Source organism: Engystomops pustulosus, chromosome 10 (genome assembly GCF_040894005.1).
Source record: "Engystomops pustulosus chromosome 10, aEngPut4.maternal, whole genome shotgun sequence".
In the NCBI taxonomy this organism is placed as follows: domain Eukaryota; kingdom Metazoa; phylum Chordata; class Amphibia; order Anura; family Leptodactylidae; genus Engystomops; species Engystomops pustulosus.
In genome coordinates, this window is record NC_092420.1 from 39,032,178 (window position 1) to 39,058,111 (window position 25,934).

Consider the following 25,934-nt stretch of genomic DNA (forward strand, 5'->3'; position numbering starts at 1 on the left):
GTTTGCCAACAGGAGATTGCAAGGATGATATGACCTGTGTGAAAGAAGAAATATTTGGTCCTGTGATGTCCATCCTGCCTTTTGATACAGAGGAAGAAGTTTTGGAGAGAGCAAATAACTCAACATATGGTTTAGCTGCAGGAGTCTTTACCAGGTTTTAACTTTGTTCATATTACCATGTCACAAGTCTTTTACACCAATCGCTGGTGTTAACTCTCTGCATGCCGATGAGGGCCTTGTATATGGGCACCGCCTTATTGGATTTGATTGTTGCTTCCCGTGAAAGTCATCGGGGAGTGATAATCAGTTTCCATGACAGCAGGGGCGTCGCTAGGCTAAAAGATCCGGGGCACGTGCCCCGGATCTTTTATCCAGTGCCCCAAATATACTGCACACCAACTACCCAGAGGCACAGCTAGCTGAGGAAGCAGAGTACTTGCCCTGGCAGCGCTGCTCCAGTCACTCTCAATGCTGCTGCCATACACTGTGTGAATTGGGACGCTTAGCGTGCTGGTCCCGCCCCTCCGCTTGGCCCCACCCCTTTTCCTCGGCCTGAATGTGTCCTGCTCTTGGTAAGGTTTGCAGTGAGGGTGAGCTGCCTCGTCCTAGAACAAGGAGCAGGTTAGTGAGTGCAGTCTGCAGGCAGACCCCCTGCTCACAGCTACATGAAATGAGTCACTCTAGGTCAGTGAGAGGCAGGCACAGGTGTAACCTATAGCCCAGCACTCCACTCCCTCACATCAGTGACCCAAGATGTCACACATACATGTATGCACAGGGGACATTAATCAGCACTTCTATGGCAGTTTCTGTCATAGAAGCACTAAAATAACAAGTTCTTACACACTGCAAGAAATTGTGATCATTTTTGCGGCAACACCACCTTGACGCCATGTGGTGAGGCTGCTGGCAGAGTGGGCAGGTAAGGGGCAGTCCTCCCCCATGCCTGCAGAAGTACACTGGGGTCAGACCTGGAGATGTTCTGCCTGGTGGCGCATATACATTATAGGATTTTACATTGTTGATGTGACTACATAGCTACATATCACAGGAAACTCGGTGACCTGACTACATGGCATCTCCTGCTTCATCACATATCACAGGAGACTCGGTGACCTGACTACATGGCTACATATCACAGGAGACTCGGTGACCTGACTACATGGCATCTCCTGCTTCAAGTAGTTCCCCATAACCACCATAACAGAAGATACCATATAATGATGTAAGCACACCTCGACCCGCACAGCAAGACGAAGAGAGGGGGTATTGGGGTTTATTTTTTTTAATCATACATAGGGAATGAGTGGGAATTAGTAGAGGCCATATTAGGGGCCGTAGGGATTAAGGGTGGGTGGCATGATTACATGTCAGGCCACATTTAGAGATGTTACTAGATGTGTGGCACTGTAATGGTGTAATGTAAAGTATGGCGCCATTGGCTGTGTGGGAGCTGTTATCTAGCAGGTTCACTATAAAGTGTAGGGGCCAGAAACACAACAGTGTACTATACACAAACCAGAATGTGAAGTATGTATATGTGTACTATATTTGGGGGCCATTACAAAGTCTTGGGGTCAAAATCAGGACAGAATACTGTGTATGGCCACAACAGGCATTATATAGGGAAGGAATGATAAAGAGCCTTTTACATTGTGGGGAATAAAATGGGGGGGGGGGGGGGTGTTACAACATGTTATGCTAGGGAACATTATTTGTGTGTTACTACTATTTTCAGGAGGCTCTCTCTGTAGCAGCATTGCAGTATTTGGTGGGGAGGTGTTGGGGATAGCAGCAGGATAACAGTACTAGGGGACCAGGATGTATGGAACAATGTGAAAGTGAAGAGCATACTGCAGCACATTTGTTAAGAACAGTGCAGTCTGTACTCTGTGCAGTGTCCTGTGTAGTCTGCAAAGAGCGACAGATTAAGGACCGTTCTTCATGAATCTGGCGCCGCCTGAACTGCCCCGACAACAACTTTTTTTGTTGCGCCTTTAACATGGGGTATGCAGCACACTTCTGTCGGACTTTGCATGTGAAATGTGGCGCACGGTCTGACTGAGCACCGGTGCGCCCCCTTCGGTGCAGAAATTTGTGTTGCAACACAAAATGGTCACATGTGACACAAATGTGGTGTGGACACTTTATGTGCAAGCAGTTTACACTAGAAAGAGCGTGCAAAGTCCAACAGAAAACTGGCATACGGCCCTTAATAAATGTGCTCTACTGTCTGTGTGGTTACCTCCACGGGGACAATGTGTGGCTGGGAGAAGAGACATGGTAGTCTTTACCTAATAGAGAAAATAAGAAACAAGAACAACTACAATCCGAAGACACGTTTATCAAAATCAGTGCAGTGTGTACTATGTGCAGTTTGCCTCAAGATAGTGTAGAGGGTGCACTTTCTTCATGAATCTGGCACCTCTGCACTGCCCTGACAGAGTGCACCAACTTTTTTTTTTTGTGCACCTTTAACATAGGGCGTGCAATTCAATTCTGTCAGACAGAATCTGATCTATAAATGTGGCAAGGACTTTAATAAATGTGTCTAAAGCAATGTTCTCCTGGGTATTCTGTAGTCGTACATAAGAACAGTTTTTGATGCAACCACATATGATAGGGGTAGATGCAGGACCAGACACTACTGAGAATCCGGTACATAAGAATTTGGGCCCGTGCCCCAGATCTTTTACTACCCTAACAACGCCCCTGCATGACAGCCTGGAGTTATTTCTGCAGATCTGTAACAGTGTGCCAGTGGCTAGAAGCAAATTGTCCATATAATACACTACAGTAGTATTGCAGTATATGGTAGGAGCAATCAGACTCACTAGGGTTAAAGTACAGAGAGCTAGGGGGTCTAAAATATAGTTAAAAAAAAAAAATTAAAATAAACCTTTTTTTGTATGCATAAGAGAACTGGTGGCGCCACCAGCTCTTGGTTGTGCGCGCTATGCCTCTCCGTTGCTCTTCTACTTAGTAAGTAGCAAGATGGTGCAGAACAGGCAACGAGCATGGTTGAAGTGCTTTGTGAGAGCGTGATGCTAGTGTGAGGAAGTGCTCCCCCCAGAGCACTTCACCTTAATTTACATAAGTATTTAAAAAAAAAAAAAAAACTAGAAAGCATTCCTTTACTAGTGATATTAGCCTGCTTTTTTTCAAAGTTTTGTTTGCTCCTACAAAGCTCTGCTGGTGCTTTGTAGAGGTTAAATTCAGTGGTAATATGGTCATTAAATGGTTAAAAGATACCTTTCAGGATTCTACTTCAGGCATTTAGGGTATAAATTCCATTCCCAGGTGTTTTAACTGCAGTCAAACATGGACCCAGCTGCACCCCATAGCAGCAATCACTGGGTGGCGATGGTGACGATTTCAAGTTGCGCAAACCGTGATCTAGCAAGGAGGATGTAAATGGGTTGATCTCAAACACCAGAATTGGTGAGATAAACACATTTACACCCTCTTTGCTATATCACTTATTTCTGCTATCCCAATGTTTGTTCAAACTGCTCTGAATAATAGTATTATTTTATATTGGCACGGTTTCACTCAATGGGGGAGATTTATCAGCCTGAGAGCAAAACCAATCAGAGTTCAGCTTTCATTTTCCCACAGCAGTCTTTAAAATTAAAGCTGAGCTTTGATTGGTTTCCATGAGCAGCTAGAACATTTTTGTTCTCTGAGACTTCTGATAAATTTCACCCAACGTCTTTTACTTTCACTTTCAGCTAGATAATGAAAGATGTCCTGAAGGTAGACCTATATATAGCTCTGAAAAAAGTGCTCAAAGACTACCATAGCCAAACAAAGAGAAGAATGGGTTAATCCTCACTGCTCCAAAGTGTATAAAGAATCGGAGGGAGATTAGTTCAGGCCACAAACAATGGACTTTTGTATCATGAGCTCTGCTTACATGCTAATGACAGTCGAAAGACTGCCTGAGCCACAAATACTGGTAGGAATAGGAAAGGTTCCATAAGTCATATTCGTGTGTATGAGCCCATTGAAATGCATGAGGCCATGTGCTAGCCAATGAAACAATGGATAGCAAATGGCCAAAAACAATGTTTGCGTGCCTGAGACCTAAGGAGGAAGCTCTGATTGTTTACAAACAGAATTTCTTTATGAGGTATACTAGAAAACAGTTCACAACACTTCCTCCCCCCCCCACAAGCTTTGAGAATTATCATAAAAATGTAGTCTACAAGGTTAACAGGACCCAGTATTTCTGAGATTAGTTAAAAGCTAATCTACAGCATATGAGAAAAATGGTAACCTGCTTTTCTTGTCTTCAATCAGGGATATTCAACGTGCACATAGAGTAGTGGCTTCTCTGCAGGCTGGCATGTGCTTCATCAATAATTACAATGTGAGCCCAGTGGAACTGCCCTTTGGAGGGTACAAAAAATCTGGTAAGTATTTCTGATGTTTAGTGAAGAGAAAAAATTGCGACCTAATAACTGTATACGTTTGTTAATGTGTTTTGTTCTGTAAATTATACACAAATTGTCGGGATACTGGGCATCCCCAAAAGACATGGAAGAGTATCCCTGAATGACCATAGTCCTTCCAACACATAGCTGTGACACTGAAGTACTGAACCCCATCTTTTTTTCTAGAAAGGTATAGGTTTAGGTATGTTCTGGAAATCAGGAAACTCAAAATTGTAGCTGGAGAGCTGACATTGGCATTGGTTGCACACAAGTTATTAAGCCCTAAAAGTGGAGTAGAAAAATATCAAAAAATATCGAAAAATATATCCCTTTTTAAATTACTTGAGGGGTATCCTTTCCAGAATTGGGCCACTTGTCAGCGAACACTGTGAAATAGACTTCAAAAGTGTGTACAGTACACATTTAACTACTGATCCCTGTCTTATTTGTAGTCATAAGTTTATAGAAGGCCATGTATAGGATGTTTATAAAATCATGATACACTTCATAATACCGTAAACCTATATAGTATAAGCCCTGTGTGGAAAATGCATTGGTCACAGCTTGCACCCAGTATATAGCTAGCCTGCCCCCCAGTATATTGCTAACCATCCCCCTGCCTCCCAGCATATAGCCAGCCCGCCCATGTCCCCTAGTATATAGCTAGCCAGCCACTACTCCCAGTATACCCAGCACATAATAATCATAATAATAATGTCTTTATTTATATAGTGCACAGATTACAGGGCTTGCCAATTCATGGGGCTCACAATCTAATCAACCTACCAGTATGTTTTGGAGTAAATAAAAATATACTTGTTACTCATCTTTTCGACACCGCACAGTTCCTCTTCTTCATTCCTGTGGGCGATAGCTGCGCACACACAATGATATCAGCTGGTGGCCAGGACATGCTCGCCCACAGGATTCCCTGCGGGGGGAATCGGAATGGTGAATACTGAGTGTTGGTGGTGTGTGTTTTTTGTTTTTTTTTTGTTTTTCTTTTTGACTCCAGTATAAGCAGAACACATTTTCGGCACAAAAAATTGGTTTATACTCGAGTCTATACGGTAACTACAGAGCCAACATTTTATTGTGTTTCTGTTGGGCACTAAAATAGCCTAGAATACCCTAGAAATAATGTGATTTTTCACTGTGCATGGTCATTGGCCATTATTTTTTTTGGATGGCACCTGTGTGGTCAGAATGCTCACTATGCCTCCAAAATTAAACATTAAGGAAACCCAAAATATTTAAACTTATTTCCACTGTACAGGGTTTTAGGGGCTCTGCAGATGTACCAGATCTGTTCCTCAAGTGACTAACAAAGTCTGCTCTCCAGATGCTTTCAGCAATTTCATACCACATGTGGGGGGTTGTCATATTCAGGGGATGTTGCATAACGGGGTGCCTGAAATGTTAATTTTTACATGGCATCAAAAGGAGGAAAATAAAAATTATAATTTTTTTCCCACAATATAACATTAATGGTCAAGTCAAAATGCTCACATTACCCGTTGATAAATTCTTTGAAGGAAATCAGAATCGAGCGGGATAAAAAAATGGACATTTGCTCATAGATCCAGGCACTTAGACTTTGGTAATCTTGTTATATTTGTTATCCATTCCTTATCCTTCCTTCCTAAAATGTTAACTTTTAAAATTATGCTAATTAGCCAGAAGGGCTCTAGGGGTAATTACAAGAGCCACCCTGTAATCTATCTTTGTTGCACTGTGGCAGTGAGGGTGAGATGTGTTCTTGCACACTGTAATGGCCTGTGAAGCTACAGCACAGAGGCTCTGATAATGCCTCCCCAAAGCCCTTCTGACTCATTAGCATAACTTTAAAAGTCAATTTTAGATAAGGCCAGTCTATGAGTAAGTGTGTCTAGTTTCATGTTTGATTTTGATGGTAGATGTACATTAAGGGGTTTGTTTGCTAAATGAGGGAAATTTTCTTTGTGGTTTTCACTGTTCTTGTACCCCACAAGCTGAAAACTATTACAGTAAAATCTGCCTTCCTAAAACATATAATTAATTTCTGTGGTCTGCCATTTGCATAAACATTGTAAGTCTAAATGTTCAAAGTGATTAAATGTTCGGAACAATAATAATAAAATATGTATTTTGACAGGTTTTGGACGTGAAAATGGACAAGTTGCCATTGAGTATTATTCCCAACTGAAGACTGTCTGTGTGGAGATGGGAAAAGTTGAGTCAGTGTTCTAAATCCGCATCAAGTTACCATAGTGCCAGATCTGTTCATGTTCTACATTGAATTAATGCTATATTCACACCATGTATGGTTTTTGTTTGACCAAATAGCACTTTTGACTTTAATACGCTAATATTCCAACCTGTTTGTAATTCCATCTTTATAAAATGACTGTGAAGCATCATCAGTATGCTGTCCCTACATTATTCCATTTGTTATCACCGGAATTAGTATTTCATAGGCATACACACAATTAGGGAAGCAGACATGTTAAATACTGATGTATGCCATGTCTGAACATCTCTCTAGATTCTAAGTTTCTAAGTGTGCCCTTAAATTTCTTGTAAAACTGTCAGATAAATGCTATGCAAATGTTCCTATATTCATATATGTTCGGTATATAGCAGAAATCGCACTGTGAGCAGAGCCTAACTGTGTTCCCAAAAGGAATATTACAACACAGGGGTATATTAGTTTATACAGCTTAATTGCAATGATATTTTTCTATGTTTTAGTTTAGCAAATCATAGTAACAGTGTATTGTAACAGCTAAACTACATGGTTAATGAGATAATTAACAATAAACAGTACTTCACTTAGTCTCTCAACACGTGGTGAATTGTATTGTGATTCTATGTGGTACACGCGTTCCTACAGGGGAAAATTGCATGTGTCTAGACTTGCAATTTTATTGCATGGTTTGTGGCAGAAATTACAGTGAAACCTGTGCAAAAGAAATATGCAATCTCGAGCACTAAGGCCCCTTGCACACTTGCGGTTTTCACGCACGTGTTATGTGCGTGCTTAGTGCTTATGACGCGCAGAACTTGCATTGCACTCTGACTTGCAAGTCTGAAAAAAACCATTGATTACAATGCAAGTCACGCACGTGAAAAACACACCATAGAAAATGCGTCATGCATCAAAAACTCATTGCACTCTGAGACCCCTGCAAGTCCATTGCAAGTGCAATGCGTTTTTCAGTTATCAATTGCCATAGAAAAGAGAAAGCTCAGGCCTGAGTACTTTTCACGCGCGTTATCAGAGCGTGAAAAATGCATTGAAATTGCTAGAAAAAAGTGCATGAAAACCTAAGACGGTGAACAAACTCTGACTGAAAACTGATTGAACTCTGATGAAAAATGTCAGTTTTTCACTTGCCAAACCCTGATCGCACCCTGATCAGACTCTGACGTGATCTGCAGCGCAAGTGTGGAAGGGGCCTAAGAGTGAAAACAAAGAATGATATTTATTCCATAGTTAAGTGCACAATAAAAATGTCAATTATTCTCATGTATATAATATGCTAAAAAAAATATATATCTCTCTATATATATCTAGTATAATATGTTACAGCATGGACATGGATAAAGTGTAGCTTAGCACATATATTAAACAATGCATAAAAATATTTAGCTACATCAAGGATCCTTTTTAGTATAGATATTACTTATGTAATTGTACAAGTGCCTTTCCCTATTTTAAATAACATGTATAAGAAGCGTATTTAAACATCTGGCTTACATCCGACTGGTTCAGAAAAATATCACTTCTGCATTGACTTGAGGAACTTACAGGGGACTCTCACAACAGGGACGGCATACTTGGTGATTTGGCTGACGTTTAAACAATCTCCTGCATTCTTGACCTACTCGTAGCTTGTTTTGTACTCCCCCTCCCTTTTTAGATGGCTGTACCCATCAAGTGTGCTCTGAACAGAGTGTACACCGCAAGTTAATATTCCCCTATCCCCAATGTTTACAGAAATTGTTCAAACTAAGTGTAGAAAGACACAATATGATATATGCTGAATGTTTTCTTGCATTTCTTGCACCAATCAGATGAGGACACATACTATGTTTTCTATATCTGTATGCTTCCAAACTGAAAACCCACCTATTTATACCGAGATATGTCATAGTATCAGTTTATACGGTTGAAAAAAGACACTTGTCCATCAAGTTCAACCAAGAAAGGGAAGGGATTGCATGAGGAGGGGATTTATGGGAAACCATTCTATATAACATAACCATCAATGTTATTTAGGTGTAAAAAGGCATCTAGACCCTTCTTGAAGCTCTCTGCTGTCCCTGCTGTGACCAGCGCCTGAGACAGGCTATTCTACAGATTAAAGAAATATCCTATATGAATTTATGTAGCACACTTCAGCCACATGGCGCTATACAACAGTCCAGGACCGATCCAAAAAGTCCCACATTACAGGTAGACCTCAATAAGAGACAAAATGTGAAAACAAATCCAAAACATCACGTCTGATTTTCATTTGCTAATAATTCTTTAAAAAAATAAATTATGATGTTCAGACGACGTCAGCATCGCCGAATTTTAATGTATAGGCACCCCCCCAGCATACTCCACCCCCCCCACCACATAACATTAACTCCTGGATACTAAAACAAAGAAAAACAAGCGCTCCCTGGTGCAATAAATTTTGGGATACCCCAAGTGCGTCTTTATAGATAAGGTATCACGCTCACCTTTAGTAGTTGTGCATGCAGGCACAACACTGTTGTAGAACACATCGGGTGCTGCCTAGTCCACACCAGAGACGTATGCCACGGGCGACAAGAGCAAAAATTGTCCGCAAGGCTGGGATACACTACCTTCCTCGCAGGTCCGAAAAAAAGACTATTTCCAGGGCGCACACCGATCTAGATCGCTGTGGTGGAACACAAACAATTGACTGGAAGTGGTCATACTGAGAATACTCAGTATGACCACTTCCAGTCAATTGTTTGTGTTCCACCACAGAAATCTAGATCGGTGTGCGCCCTGGAAATAGTCTTTTTTTCGGACCTGCGAGGAAGGTAGTGTATCCCAGCCTTGCGGACAATATTAACTCCTGGAGCTGGCCGGTGACATCAAAGTGTCAGGGCGTCGAGAGAGTGGGGCTGTGCTCTATCCTAAGTGTCAGGAACCAGGGGTAGTGGACCCACTGGGCCACCGCAGACGATGATGTAAGACGACACCTGGGACCCGAGTCTAAGCGGTACCCGGTTTTCACCAGAGCCCACCACAAAGCAGGTTGGACTTGTTGCGGCGTGGTACCACCAGGTCGTTCCACAGACGCGACTTTGTCCGAGGTGGCAGCTAGGGTGTACAGAATCGTCTGGCAAATTTGTGGTCAGGGACAGGCAAGAGGGCGAGACCGGCAGCACAGGATCAGAGTCAGGGACGTAGCAGTAGGTCAGGACAGGTAGCATGCGATCGGAGTCAGGAACAGAATTGAGGTCACAACGGGAAATCGGGATAATCGCAAAGGGCATTGAACAAAGCTTTCTCTTAGACATAGAAGCAATTTATCAGGGAAGGCGGCCAGCCAGCTCCAGTTATCTGCACGCTGGCCTTTTAAATCTTTGCGAGCTGGCGCACACGCCCTAGGAGGCAGGGACTCGTGTGTGTGGGACCGCGGGAGCTGCAGAGACTACTGCTGGAGCCAGGAGAGGCAAGTTCTCCAGCAGGCAGGCTCTGGGGGCACCGTAGGGCACACGGATGCGCCTGCGACCCAGGATATGGGTCGCAGGGGCAGCTGTGATGGTACCCGCCTCCCCCTCTTCTTAGACTGGAGGAACCTGTACAAAAGAGCATGATCCAGGATGTTGTCCTCTGGCTCCCAGGATCTGCCCTGAACCCCTTCCAGTAAATGAGAAAGTACCATCTCCCTCTAACCGATTTCATGTCCAGGACCTCTGACTTCATAGACATTGGTGGAATCGGCCACAGGAGCAGGAGGAGCAATTTGTTGGGAGTAACGATTCAAGATGACCGGTTTCGGGATAGCGACATGGGAGGCAGACAAAGTTTATAAGCCACAGGATTGATGCGCCTTAGTACCTCGAATGGCCCCAGAAAATGAGGACCGAGTTTGTAGCTGGGGATCTTCAGACGGACATATCTGGGGGATAGCCAGACTTTGTCTCCAGATGAGAAGACTGGGCATCCGCCCGCACCAAAACGGAGGCTGACAGGAAACGTAGGCCTCCTCCAAAGTAGAGAATGGTTAGTTTGCTCCCAGATGGAAGATCTTGTACCAGTTCTTCTACAGCAGGAACATCCGAAGGAACAGCAAGAGGAAGAGGTAGACGTGGAAGTCGTCCGTAGACAATGAAGAAGGGAGCTACACCGGTGGATTCAGAGTCTAGGGAATTCCGCCCAAGGTAAGAGGGAGGACCAATCGTCCTGTCGGGCAGAGACAAAGTGCTGTAGATAGCAGCCCAGAGTCTGGTTGACTCTCTCCACCTGCTCGTTAGACTGAGGATGATATGCAGAGGAGAAGTCCAGTTTGACCTGCAGTTGCTTGCAGAGGGAACGCCATAACCTGGAAACAAACTGGACACCACGGTCCGAGACAATGTGTAGGGGAAGACCATGTAGCCGGAAGATATGGAGAAAGAACAGGCTGGCAAGACAAGGAGATGATGGCAGACCTGACTGAAGCACAAAGTGGGACATCTTGGAGAACCGATTTGTTACCACCCAGATGACTGTATTACCGGAAGAAGATGGCAAATCCCTAACAAAGTCCATGGCTATGTGAGTCCATGGGCAACTGGGTATCAGCAACAGCAGGAGCAGACCTGCTGGTCTTTAGACGTGATGACTTGTTCCGGGCACAGGAAGCTCAGGAACTCATAAAATTTCGAACGTCCTTGACGAGATCTGGCCCCCAGTAGTAACTAGATATGAGAGCAGCAGACCTCTGCACCCCAGGGTGCCCAGTGTCCCCATGTTAATATCCTCTTCTGAAGAGCAGGTCGGACATAAGTCTTGCCAGAAGGAATCTGCTGCAGATCCACAGGAGCGACCACAACCATTCATTCTAGAGGATCAATATGACGAGCAGACGGTTTTTTCCCAATGACATCAGAGGCATGAGAGTGCATCGGCCTTACACTTCCGCCCAGCAGAGAAGAATTTTATCATAAAATTGAAGCGGCAGAAGAAGAGGGACCAACGAGCCTCTCGAGGGTTGAGACGCTGGGCGGTCTGGAGCTATAAGAGATTCTTGTGATCCGTGTAGATGCAGACCAGATGAAGAGCTCCTTCCAGCAGATAACGCCACTCTTCCAAGGCAAGCATTATCGCCAGAAGCTCCTGATCACCTATGGAGTAGTTCCTCTCTGCAGCAGAAAAAGTGTTTGAGAAGAAACCACAGGTGAGCATTCGGCCATTGGGCCCTTTCTGGGTGAGGACGGCTCCAGTTCCTACAGAGGAAGCGTCAATCTCAAGCTGGAACGGTTTTTCCGTATCGGCCCATGTGAGATCAGCCACCGGAGGCCAGAGCATAGGGTCAGCATTTTTCTTTAACACCGCAATAGGCGACACGAGGGAGGAGAAATGTGGTATGAACTGGCGGTAGTTAGCGAAGCCTAAGAATCTTTGTATAGCTTGTAGTCCTACTGGGCAAGGCCAGTGGAGAACTGCAGACAACTTTGTGGGATTCATCTATAGACTCTTGTCAGAAATTATATACCCGAGGAACTGAAGACTCTTCTGGTGGAACTGGCACTTCTCAAGTTTTGCATATAGGCGATTGGCCCTTAGACGCCTAAAAACTTGTCGTACATGGGCCTGATGGGATTCGAGATCAATAGAGAACACCAGTCCAAGTAGACCATGACACAGGTATATAACAAGTCTCTGCAATGTGCCTGCTGTCTTTTAAGAATTTGTCAACATCCTTTTCAGAGTCCAAAGGACATGACCAGGTACTCGAAGTACCCACCTCGAATGTTGAAAGCAGTCTTCCATTCATCCCCTTCAAGGATGCGGATGAAATCATATGCCCCCCGAAGTTCCAATTTAGTGAGTTCCGTGATCAAGGGTAGTGGGTATCGTTCTTCACAGTAACTTTATTAAGCCCGTGATAGACTATGCAGGGGCGGAAAGAACCATCTTTCTTGGCCACAAAAAAGAATCTAGCACCGGCAGGAGACGAAGACTTGCGGATGAACCCTTTCTGCAGATTCTTCTTGACATCGCAGTGATCTCCAGTACGGACAATGAGTATACACGACTTTGTGGCGGAGAAGTGCCCGATAGAAGGACAGTCATAATGGACAGTCATAATGAGTGTGGTGGCAGAGTCTCTGCTTGTTTCTCTGAGAAGACATCGGCAAAGTCCGTTTAAGCAGCGGGAAGACCCACCAGAGGCTTGGAGGATAACGAAGCAGACATGGTGGACACAGGCCGAAGAACTGAGAGACAGCGAGACACTGTGGACCCCAATGAAGAATCTCTCCAGTCTGCCAGTTGACCACCGGAGCTTGTTGCTGCAACCATGGGAGACCCAACAGAACGTCAGACGTAGATCGGGGAAGCACATAAAACGACTGTCTCTCCTTGTAGAGACAAGCTTGGCGTGGTAATATACTGGATTTCTGAGAACGTGCCCACTGTCGGAGGAGATATCCAGCGGCTTCTCTAGGCAGACCACAAGAAGGTCATACTGGGAGACCAGGGCAGCATCCACAAAATTTTCTGCGGAACCAGAATCCAAAAAGTGCTTGAAACTGAGTACCTGTCCTGGAGCTGAGTAAAACGGGCAGGTTCAGTCGTGGTGAAGCTTTGCTCTCACCTAGGGATGCTCCTCCCAAGAACCCTAGGTGCGTGCATTTCCTGGTTGAGACAGGCAGCACAGGATCAGAGTCGGCGACATAGTAGTGGGTCAGGACAGAAAGCTTTCTCTAGGCATAGAAACAGAAAGATCCGGCAGGGGACACAGGAAGGGAATTTATCAGGGAAGGCGGCAGGCCTTCCAATTATCAGCGCGCTGGCCCTTTGTATCTTTGCGAGCTGGGAGCCATGGAGACAGCCACTGGAGCCTGGAGAGGCAAGCTCCATATGAGCTCTGCCAATTTCATATGGAGCTCTTGTTTTAGATTAGAACTATGCCTTTAGAGGTTGTTCTCTGCATAAAAACGGACCATGTGGTTAGGCTGGATGCGTTTTGAGGATTCTTTCGAATGATGTGTGGCTAAGAAGGGGAAGCCTCAACCCATCAGATTTACTATAAATAACACCACGGCATGCCTATAGTATAAGCAGCCTATAGCCTTTAACCCCTTCCTGTTCCATGTCCGATATATAGGACACTAAGTGACTTAGCTCTCAGCGTCTGATATACCAGACATGAGGGCTTCCTGATTTTCTGATGTCATTCTGTCTGGTGACACTTTGATGGGACGAGTTGGGATCGCTAGCCGACTCCCACCCGATGACATCACAGGACCAATCTGATTGGTCCTGTGATGTTGATTGCTGCCAATGGCCAGTCAATACAGACGCTGGTGGACAGATCTTACTAGCCCCACACACAGAGTCGTGTGGAGGAAGAGGAGTAGGAGTAGTCGTGTGGAGGACGAGTAGTTCTGTATTGGAGTAGTCGTCGTCTGGAGGAGTTTGGAGTGCAGAGGAGGTTGTGTACTATTTCCCCCCCCCCCCCCATTGTACATTTTCCCTGTGTCAGGTCAGGGAAAACCATGGCCCGGAAAACGTACACGGCTTTGGAGGAATATAGCTATGGAGTTTGCTAGTTGGATCGATTGTCCATTTTATTTGTCCACCTTGCCCTCACAAAGTGACCCCAAGAAACCCCCAACAAGGCACCTTCGGAGTAGTGCTGAAGTGCCTGACTTCTGATCCCAAATAGGTGACCCCCCGTAACTATGCCCCTGAGATCACTGATTTTACGACCAGTCCTGGGATACACAGAGACACGACAGGGTTCGACTTCGACCAGTGTACTTTTTTTAAGATTTTTTTTTTTAGTGAGGACCTAATTGGTCAAGACCAATGCTGCACAATATATTGCCAAAAACCCCACTTTTTATGTGCAACCCCACAGGTGGACCCCTGTTCTTATGGGTCTGGTAAAAAAGCCCGCTATCAGGACACAGACTGGACACAGACATTCTGTACCACACCCCGATGTTCCGCATGGCGATGAGCAGGATGTGCTTTGAAGCCATCGATAGGTTTATGCATTTTGCCAACAATCCACATTGCCCATCCAGAGATGACCCCAGATACAATAGATGATATAAGGTCTTGCCCATATTAGACTGAGTGGCAAATTTATGGAAGTGTATACTCCAAAGAGGCACATATCGAATCCCTGGTACATTTCAAAGGGAGACTCCAGTTCCGCCAGTACCTGCCCAATAAGTCGGCAAGGTATGACGTGAAGATGTATAAGCTGTGTGAGAGTGCATCAGGGTAAGTTCACGGTAAATGGAGGGAAGGACTCAAGGATAGTGCCCTCAGAATGCCTCCTCTTCCTGGGAATTGCCGGAAAGACAGTTTGGGATTTGGACGATTTTTATTCCAGCACTACCCTGTTCAAGAGCCTTGCTTCCAGAAAGACTGTGGCATGCGGCACCGTTTGAAGGAATCAGAGAGGTTTCCCTGAGTTGCTGCAGGAGGAAAAACCCAGAAGGCACGAGAGCCGAGCACTAAGCAGCAACTCAGTATTGTATGTTAAGTACAAGGACGAGATGTCCTTGCATTAACAATAATACATGAGCACACCAGCACCCCTGCCGCTGTACAAGGTACCAGTACAGAAACCCCCAAGCCTGACTGCATTTTGGATTACAATAGGTACATGGGAGAAGATAACTTGTCAGACCAGGTGCTTCAGCCTTATAATGCCATGTAGAAGTCGAGGGTGTGGTACAAGAAGTTGGAGGGGCACATTGTTCAGTTGGTACTGTATAATGCTTACATTCTTCATCGATGTGCAGGCCAGAGGGGAACTTTCCTGGAATTTCAAGAAATGTTTATCAAGCATTTAATTTTTTGGAGGTCAGGAAGGGGGGAGTGTTAGTATGTCTGGAAGTGAGGCCACAGCAAATTTTGTACCAGGGCAGCACATTCCAGGAGAAGTTTTCCAAACTGCCAGAAAGGGAAGGACACAGAAAAGGTGCAGGGTTTGCTCCAAAAAGGGTATAAAGATGCAAACTATATACCAGAGTGTAACATGCCCCGAGAAACCGGAGTTATGTATGAAGGAGTATTTTAGGATTTATCACACGTCCCTGGATACAGGGGTGAACCCAGCCTTTCTGCTGCCCAAGGAGAGCTATAGAGAGACACCCCCCATATATGTAATATATCAGGACCAGATGTGTCAGGACTTGGTGTGGTTTGTGGTTTGGTGTGAAAAAAAAAGAAATGCAAAATGTATACAGCGTGTCGCCATGTAGTATAAAATGCATACAGCGTGTCGCCATGTAGTATAAGATAGGTGTAGCATACCAACCATGTAGTATAAGACAGATACAGCGTACAGCCATGTAGTACGTCCATACATGTGTCCCCCATAAGTTAGTGTGAATTCAGCCTTATTTATATAGGGACATCAAATTTGGCAGCACTTTACAAATAAAAACATATACATGTATACATATATACATTTAACATATACACAAAAACATACAATTGGTGTCCGGGTGGGCAGCGGCGCTGTTGAATGGCAGCACTGTCAGGTGGCTGATTCGGAGGGCGGGAGATAGGTTAGAGGTTTTGGCGAGCTAGGAGGTTAAGGCGGAAGGTTGTGACATCTGGCAGAGTAGGGGTGCATGGATTGGCTGTCGTAAGTGGGGCAGCAGCTTCGTTGCTTGGGGGCGGGGCAGTTAACTGGGCCATCTGATTCGGTTCGGGGAGAGCGGGTGTGCTTTTTCAGCAGGGAGCGAAGGGCCCGGGAGGAGGGAATTCTCCTTCTATCCCGGGTCCTGTAGCAGCCCCTGCCGCACGATGCCGCCCCCTCATCCAGCAGGAGGCGCGCTGCCAGAGGCAAAGTTCTCACCTCATGGCAGGTGTGCCCCTGCCTGGATATATAATTGTACCCTAAACAATGCACTCCCACACAGCTTATACATCATGCCGCATTCCACACATTCCCTGCTAAGCTTTACCATGTGCCCAGCCTGTAGATTAGTGCAACCTACAGGGTATTGCCGTACCTGTTAAACACCCCAAAAATCATGATGCGGGTTCTGTCTCCCGCGGCAGGAGGCAGAATATGACATAATGGATATTTTGTTCTATGCACTATCTATTATGTATTATTCTTGAGGTCCTCTTGTGGGGTTAAAATGCTCACTACACCCTTAGATTAATTCATGGAGGGGTGTAGTTCCTCAGGTGGTGGCTGCTCCTCCAATCACATCTCAGCTTACAGAGCACAGGATGCAACACATATCATTGGACAACAGCATCTTGCATCATACAAAATACTTAACTCCTGCCTTGCCAGGCAGGATTAACCACTGCAATACCCCTATGTCCTATCAGGACCATGTAATGTGATGTGGATACATGCAGGTGGGACGTATTCGCAAACACTACCTCGCTATTGCATCGGCGAGGGTGTTGCAAATTCTTTCCTAAAAAGGTCAAAAAGCTTAATTTTACTGCTTTTCTTCTCAGCCCTGCTGTGTGCCCAGCCTGTCTATTATTGGCACATATGGGGTATTGCCATATTCGAGATAACCGCATAATGATTTTGGGGTTTTTTGTCTAAAGTGGCATGAGTTCGGCACAATGGGCCACATTTACTTACCCAGTCACCGGAGTTCACAGAAAGTGCATTGTCCGACTATAATGCACCATGCCGCGATTCACTAAGATTGTGTACCTGAAATCATGAATGTGTCGCTTCCCCGCTCAGGTCCGATGGACTTCACCATCTTTTTTGTGACACAAATGAAAAGTTAAATACCGCGCTCAGTTCAAATCAGTTGGAGCGTCCGACGACACACCACCTAAATTGTGTCGCATGGAAGCAAGCGTAGCTGTGCCACAAAATAGGTCGCGTGTGCCACAATCCCAGCGCAGACACTTCTTAAATGCCTGTGCAAGCTGTTTCTGCCCCAAAAATGGTGCACAGTTCGAAAATAGTGCGCTCACGACCCTTAGTAAATGAGCCCCAATATATTTGACAATGAAATGGCATTTTTGAGATAAAAATGCAATTTTTACTCCGCACCATTTACTTTGCATTCAATTTTAACCAGCATGTTGGGGGTTAAAATGATCACCACAATCCCAGATAAATTCTGAGAGGGGTGTAGTTTCCAAAATGGTGTCCCTTCTCGGAGGTTTCAATTGTACTGGTACACGGGCTCTGACATGGCACTCCAAACATGACATGGCACTCCAAATCCAAACTTGTGAAATGGGAGGTCCAAAAAGCTAAATTTCACTCCTTCCCTTCTCATCCCTGCTGTGTGCCCAGTCTGTCTATTATTAGCACATATGGGGTATTGGGAACTCGGGACAACCCCCAGAATGATTTCTGGGGTGTTTGTCTGAAGTGGCATGAGTTGAGAAAAAAATATACTTTGGCCAGCATGTTGGGTATCAAAATGATCACTACAGCCCAAGATTAATTTAGGGGAGTAGTTGGTGTCATGTTTAGGGGTTTTCTATTCTACTGGTACTTTATGGGTTCTGCACTGGTGAAATTTTAAAAAAGGGCTAAGCCTTAATGTACAGGCCTTAACGTCCTTAAAGGAAACCTACCACATGATATGGTAGGTGTAAGATGGAAATACTGAGCATCAGCTCCGGGTGAGCTGGTGCCGGAGCTGGTGGCAGGTTTCCTTTAACCCCTTCCCGACACATGCGTCGGGTGTGGGTGCATGGAGAGGGCTCACGAATGTCCCGGTGTCCGGGCAAATTTCCTCATCACTGTAGTGGAGAACGGAGCCGCCGGGTGATGACATCACCGCGCCTCAGTCCTGCGAGAAGAGTCCTGCGAGAAGAAGACTTGGGTGAGTGTTTTTTTTTTTATTATACAGTGGAGGGGGGGAGGGCACATTGAGGAGACTGTGGCGACCATTACAGGGGGCTAAGAGGATGTGGGAAGGGGGGGCTGTGGGGGACATTACTTGAAACTAGAGGCATTACTGGAGCCTATGAGAACATGGGGGCTGCAGATGTCATTACAGGGATTTACACTTGGGGGGGGCTGTGGGTTACATTACTTGAAGCTGGGGGAATAACAGGGGGCTATGAGGACATAGGGAGGAAGCTGTGGGGGACATTTCTTGTGGCTGGGGAAATTAAAGGGGGGCTATGAGGACATGGGGGACTTCGGAGGACATTACTTGTGGCTAGGGGGGAACTTTTTAGAGGGGACTGTGGGGTACATTACAGGGAGCTGCGGGAAGCATTACAAGAGACTGCGGGGAACATTGCAGGTTGTTGCGGGGGACCTTACAGTAATTTACAGAGAACCTTACAAGTGGCTGTGGGCAACCTTACTTGCTGTGGGGGGGGGGAGCATTATAAGGGACTTTGGGGGACATTACAGGGGACATTACAGTGGGCTGTGGGGGACATTACAGGAGGACCTGTGGGGGACCTCACATTGAAGTATATGGGAATTTTCCTCCTCATTCATTACAATTACTGAAAAATAGTAAAACCCCAAAAATTCTAATCACCCCATTTTCCCTAGAAGTCATATAAATATAAATAAACAGTAAAAATCATAAACGCATTAGGTATCATTGCTTCTGAAAATGCCGATCTATCAAAATAATATAATAATGTTTTTTTACTGCGTCTAAATGGCGCTTTTTTGAAAAATATAAAAAATTCAATTAAAAGTTATAAAAAAAGTCATACAGTCTTCTCATATATAAGTTTTTAAAAAATTATGCTAATGAGCCTTTCCACTGGGTATAAGTTGAAAAGAGATTGACCCAGCACAGTCACATGTGAGATCTCATCATGCAACCCATGCACTGCAGCATCAGGGTGAAGAAGGTGCAGAGAGGGGCAGGTACTGTGCTGCAAGGGGCAGGCACTGGGTACTAAGTGCAGGTACTATGATTACTAGGTACATGTACTGTGACAACTAGCTCCTGGGGCATCACTGTGCCTACTGACTACTATGGGCAGGCACTGTGTACTATTGGCTGCTGTGGGTGCAAGCACTGTGACTTGTAGCTACTGTGGGCATTATTGTGACTACTGGCTACAGGATGCAAGCACTATGACTACTGACTCCTGGGGCAGGCACTGTGTCTACTAGTTACTGGGGGAATCATTGGGGCTACTGGGGCAGACACTGTGACTACTGGTTACTAGGAGCATCACTGACTACTGGCTCCTGGGGTAGACACTGAATTCTGGCTACTGGGGGCAGGCACTGGCTACAAGGGGTAAGCACTGTGATTTCTGGCTACTGCCGGCAACACTGTGACTACCGCCTGCTGGGGACCATTAAGACCCATGGTTGCCTTAATCCAAAACTGGGCCTAGATAATAGTTTAGAAGGGGTTGCTTAAAATGTGTGACTTTTGTGTAATTTTTAAGAAAAAAGTCTATTAAAAGCAACAGACTCACATGCCTTATCAACCAAGCAAGATAAATTAAGCAGGCCCACAACCTTAAAAAAAACCACACGTTTCCAGACTTAAGATAAATGCCCCCCATTATTCTTGAAAGGTGGTCTTCTCCATAAGTTAAATATCTTGGGATCTTTCTTTGACTTTTTAGTTTTTACATAGTAAACTAAAATATATAGTTTATATATATTGTAGGAGATTTGGCCCAGTAGAGACCGTGGTAGCGGGGTGCTGGGATGCAGTTCAAGACAGTGACACCAAGGTACAGTCCAAAACAGGTCTAGCCTGCGTTTATTGCAGCAGAAACAAAATAAAACAGCCTTCACATTCAGGCATCAAAACAAATAATATTCTACCCGTCAGGGTACTAACTATACAGTGATTCTCTAACTCACCGCTAACAAAAATACTTTGCTGTTTCAGGCACAGAGGTCAGGGCTGTGTGCTCTCCAGCCTCCTGTCAGAGAGACAACACTCTTACCTCTGCTCAGCGGCTTTATGCAGGCTGATTGGGCTGTTCCCACCACCTGTGTCCAAGGTGCTGGACAACACAACCTCAGAAGTAAGGCCTTGCATAATAGGAAAACCTAGGGGAAACATACCGCCCATCCACAGTTAACCCCTTCAGTGTCTCACAATATATATAGTTTTGGATATGAATAAAGGTAACAACTCATAGTTGCATTTACTCATTTGGCAGATACCCTTTTCCTAAAAGGATCAGAGGTGGAAACTCCGCAAGCGATGACGTAAGCCAACACCTGAGAGCGGAATCTAAGTGACACACGGTATTCACCAGAGCCTGTGGCAAAGCGGATTGGACTTGCTGCAGTGGGATACCACCAGGTTGCTTCATAGGTGCGATTTGCTATCAGTAGTGGCCAAGGCGAGGTCATAGCAGGAGGTCAGGAGAGACAGCACAAGATCAGAGTCGGGAACATAGCAGAAGGTCAAGCCAGGCGGCAGAGAATCGAGATAAAGAAATGAAGCAGGTAAATCACCAGAGTCTCAATAACACGCTTTCTCAAAGGCAACAAGGCACAAAAATCCGGCAGGGGTCAAGGAAGAGGCAGGCTATACAACAGGACAGTGGCCGGCCAGCGCCAATTAGCGGCGCACGTTCACACTAGGGGGAAGGAACCACAGGAGCCATCGCTGGAGCGCAGACAGGTAAATAAGCCGCGATGAGGTACATGCGAATGGGTTGCTGGAAAACCAGTAATATACCTAAGACAACAATAACTGTAGCAGGGATATATCATATATGTTCCTAATCTTACACCCCCTAAAGTGATGTCCTCTGGTCTTTGAGGCTGCTGATTCAGCCCACACAGGTGGGAAGGGACTGGAGATCCCGCTCCTCATTTATAGCTGAGTGCCCATACTTCTAAATGGGGTATGTACAAATCACATGTCCTATTGGCAGCTGGCCCCCTTGTCACATGACGCTATGACCCTTGAGATGGGGAGACCAGGCGGCATGCAGTAAGAATATCCTTAAGATGTAACACACTGAATAAACTTCTAAATCTTCAGATACTCTGGAATATCCATTTTAGGTCCAGTATAATAAAATGGCTATGAAACAACATTGTAATAAAAAAAACCCAAGCAGATAACTTTTTTTTTCAATAGATAAACAGTAAGTTCTGGCTGTATAATGATAGTGTAGTCTGTACTTTAGTCTCTGGACCTGCCTGATTACATATTATGTACATATAAACTGTTAAATAGTAACCAAAAAGAGTGTCTCGTCAGGTAATGCATTGACCTTGTGAAGTTGTGCAACTTTAATAATCTCAAGAGAGATTTGCCAGATCTTGTGTAATGTAAAACTAGTGCAATGGTACATAATTCAATCCAATGGCTCATAATCCAATCAGACTCCAACCGTTTGTTAGAGGCTCCATTAAAATGGAGAAACATGTTTGCTTGAAATGGGAAACTCCTCCACTTCTCTGTTGCACCAGTTTTAATTACCGTATATATACTTGAGCAGGGCCGGATTAAAGGAGGGGCTCCTGGGGCTCTAGCCCCGGGGCCCCCACCACTTTCACTTTTTAAGGGGCCCCCACCAGTTTCCGACAGTTTCCGACAGTCAGCGACTCAGCGGACTGTCTCTGTGTGCAATGCACAGCGGCCTGTGGCCGCCCCCATCACACGTAGGGGTCTAGGATGTCAACTGTGTCAGTGAGACACAGCTGCCATCACTGGCGGAGTTCACTGATGCACTGTTTTGTCGGCAGCAGGTTGTGATGGGACGCCGGCGGCGAGTGATGATGTCACGCTGTCAGCATCCGATCACTACACGCTGCTGCCAAAACAGTGCATCGGCGATGTCCCCCAGCGATGGCAACTGTGTCTTCAGTGGCCGGCGGCTGCCTGAAGAGCGAGGAAGAGCCTGCAGCATCATGGGATCACTGGAAGGGAAGGTGAGGGTAAGTATGAAGTTTATTATTTTGTGGCCATTTTCTACAGGGGACTGGCAGCTAAATTCTACAGGGGGCTTGTGGCTGTATACTACAGGGGCTGGCAGGCCATACACTACAGGGGGCTGGTGGCTGTATACTACAGGGGGCTGGTGGCTGTACACTACAGGGGGCTGCAGGATATAAACTACAGGGTCTGGCAGGCTGTATACTACAGGGAGCTGTCAGGCTATATACTACAGGGGGCTTGTGGCTGTATACTACAGGGGGCTGTCAAGCTATATACTACAGGGGGCTGCAGGCTATATACTACAGGGTCTGGCAGGCTATATACTACAGGGTCTGGCAGGCTATATACTACAGAGGGATGGCAGGCTATATACTACAGAAGGCTGGCAGGCTATATACTTCCAAAAACATTGTTGGAAGGGCCCCCACCAGTTTGCGCCCAGGGGCCCCCACCACCCTTAATCCGGCCCTGTACTTGAGTATAAGCCGAGGTACCTAATTTTAACACAAAATACTGGAAAAAACTTAAGTATATTTCGAGGGTAGGAAATGCATTGGTCCCAGCCTGCCCAGGGGGCAGCACCTGCCCCCTGAATATATAATCTGCAGCCCATGCCCCCCAGCATATAGCCTGCAGACCCTTGTCCACAGTATACCGCCCCAGCCCCCAGTATACAGCACCTGCCCCCCAGTATACAGGCTGCAGCTCGAAAAATAATCCAATGGTCCAGCCAGAGTCCAGTGAATTTTCGATCTTTAGTGAGTCATATTCTTGTATCCACAGTGTAAGTCCATAAATCCATAATTCCTACGCGTTTCAAACAGACTTGCCGTTCTTAATCATGGAATGTCTGCACACACTCATGCCTGCAGTTTTATACACTCATTGATTGAATCACCTGTAAGTAGGTGGATTCCAATTAAGGTGCCTCAAATTAACATAGAAAAGTATTGATTTAGGTGGAGTGTATAAAAGAACAACAATACACATACATTTATTTACAAATACAGATTACATGTAATTTTGCAAAAATATTTCTTAAAATGCATATATATATGGAGAAGTATTTGATGCTTCCGGTTTCTAGGGCAACGGTGGCACCGAATATCCGACACCCCCACCCCCCGGGAGGTCCTCTTCTGTCCATCGATGTTCCGACTCCCTGTCTCTGTGCGGTGCAGTCGCTCGAGGCTGTGACATCAACTGCTTGCTGCCATCATAGTGTCAAACTAGAATGTCAGCGAGCCGACTAGAGCAACGGCACCGTTGGAGACAGGGAGCAGGAGCCGGGAACATCGATAGACAGAAGAGGTCCTCCCGGGGGGGGTCACAATCCCAGCGCAAACCCCTGTTAAATACCTGTGCAAATGCCGAAAACCGTGAACAGTCCGACGAAAGTGCTATCTTTTGTTCTATTATGTAAAATACAGACATGCTGTTTTAAGAATGAGCTGCCTGATACATTTATATTTTTACTCCAAGTATGTAAGTTTGTATGTAAGTTATGTAAGTTTACATGCACTATGCACCTATATACTGAGAAATATACCCCTGAATTTATCCTAGGTCTGCTGGAAATTTTGTCTTTTGGAGTCCTATTCTTGACTTTTTATAAAATGTTTGTTATGTGTTTTTAACCCCTTCCTGACTTGCGCCGTACTAGTATGGCGCAAGCCGGGTCCCGGTGCATAGTGAAGGGGCTTGCAGGCCCAGCTCTCTCCATAGCCGATAATGTTGCAGTTTGTGCATCTATGATGCATAATGAGCGTTTGTAGGCGCTAGGAAGCTATAATTGCTCAGTTTAAAAGATATATATAATTTATTGGTACATAGTTGTAACAATTTAAAAATTAAATAAATAAATAGAACTACGCGTTTCGCGCTCGAACTGAGCGCTTCCTCTGGTTCATGTGAACCAGAGGAAGCGCTCAGTTCGAGCGCGAAACGCGTAGTTCTATTTATTTATTTATTTTATTTAATTTTTAAATTGTTACAACTATGTACCAATAAATTATATATATCTTTTAAACTGAGCAATTATAGCTTCCTAGCACCTACAAACGCTCATTATGCATCATAGATGCACAAACTGCAACATTTTCTGAACCTTGGAGTTTTTCCCATGGAAAAAGAATAAACCCCAGGAGCGTGGCTGCAAGGAGACGCTAACGGAAAAAAACACTAAACGCTGTTCAGAGTTGTGCCTGTCAGCACAACTCGACAAGGTTAGTAGCCTTACCATTATCTAATTTGAAACCAACCTGAGGATACTACACCATAGGAGCGCCCCTTCTTCCTTACTATTGTTTCATAGCCGATAATGGGGCCATTATAGAAAATAATTAATGGTGGAGGGTCAGCATAGGGAATAATTAATTATGAGGGGCAGAATATAAAATAATAGTGGGGGCAGTATAGGAAATAATTAATTATAAGGGGCAGCATAGGAAATAATTAATGGTGGGGGAAGCATAGGAAATAATTAATGCTGGAGGGGCAGCATCTGAAATAATTTATTATGAGAGGCAGCATAGAAAATAATTAATGGTGGGGGCAGCATAGAAAATAATTAATGGTGGAGGGGCAGCATATGAAATAATTAATTATGAGGGGCAGTCTAGTAATTAATGGGGGAGGGCAGCATATTAAATAATTAGTGGAGAGGGGTTAATTGGGCCAATATATAAAATATTTCACAAGGGGGTGCAGTATATTAAATAATTACTATGTATTGTATTATGGATGCGGTCACCTGTATCGCTAACGCTGTGTTTTCAAGGAAGTTCTTTTTTTTTTATTTTTAAACTTTAGTCCGGCCCTCCAACAGTCTGAGAAACATTCAGCAAGTGAAATAATGGGGTGAGTGGGATATCCACCGCTACGACCTCCCGAAGGAGAGTCTTTACCTCCTGCCAAAAAGGCTGCGCTAACGGGCACGTCCAGAAGATGTGTTGAAGAGTACCTCCAGCTGAACCACATCGCCAGCAAGTGTCTGGTGTATCTGGAAATAGTCTGTGCAGCAAGGATGGGGTATGATACCACTGAATCATCAGCTTGTACTGGTTTTCCTTATGTGTAGCACACAAGGAGGTCTTAGCCGCCCTGTGCCATATCAACCGCCATGTATCTTGAGATATTGATCCCCCTACTATGCTCTCCCACTTAGCCATGTACGGGTGTGTGAAGGGTTCGTCCGGACTGGGATGCAGTAGTATCATGTAGATATCCGATATAAGGCCAGAAGTCTGGGTAGCAGTTTTGCAAATGTGCTCAAACGTAGTGGGTGCCGAAACCGTCTCAGCACTGTCCAGGGATTGTAAGAAGTGCCTAATTCGGATGTAGTGAAAATTGGCCGCATGCGGGAGATGGAATTTATCCTGTAGGGCAGCAAAAGGCAAAATAGGCCGAAATGTGTTGCCCAGTAGTATCTGGGAGAGAGTCCACAATGTCTGCAAATCTAAA

General features: G+C 45.1%; 1 protein-coding gene across 1 annotated transcript in view; it reads left to right on the forward strand.

Annotated features, from left to right (window-relative positions):
• ALDH9A1 (aldehyde dehydrogenase 9 family member A1) overlaps positions 1–7,259 on the forward strand; it is a 76,884-nt gene extending 69,625 nt beyond the window's left edge. Inside the window, exons 10-12 of the mRNA XM_072128609.1 lie at positions 13–154; positions 4,303–4,415; positions 6,571–7,259. Coding sequence (XP_071984710.1) covers positions 13–154; positions 4,303–4,415; positions 6,571–6,665 — 350 coding nt within the window. The 3' untranslated portion in view covers positions 6,666–7,259. The remainder of the gene's footprint in view (positions 1–12; positions 155–4,302; positions 4,416–6,570) is intronic.
• The last annotated feature ends 18,675 nt before the right edge of the window (positions 7,260–25,934 follow it).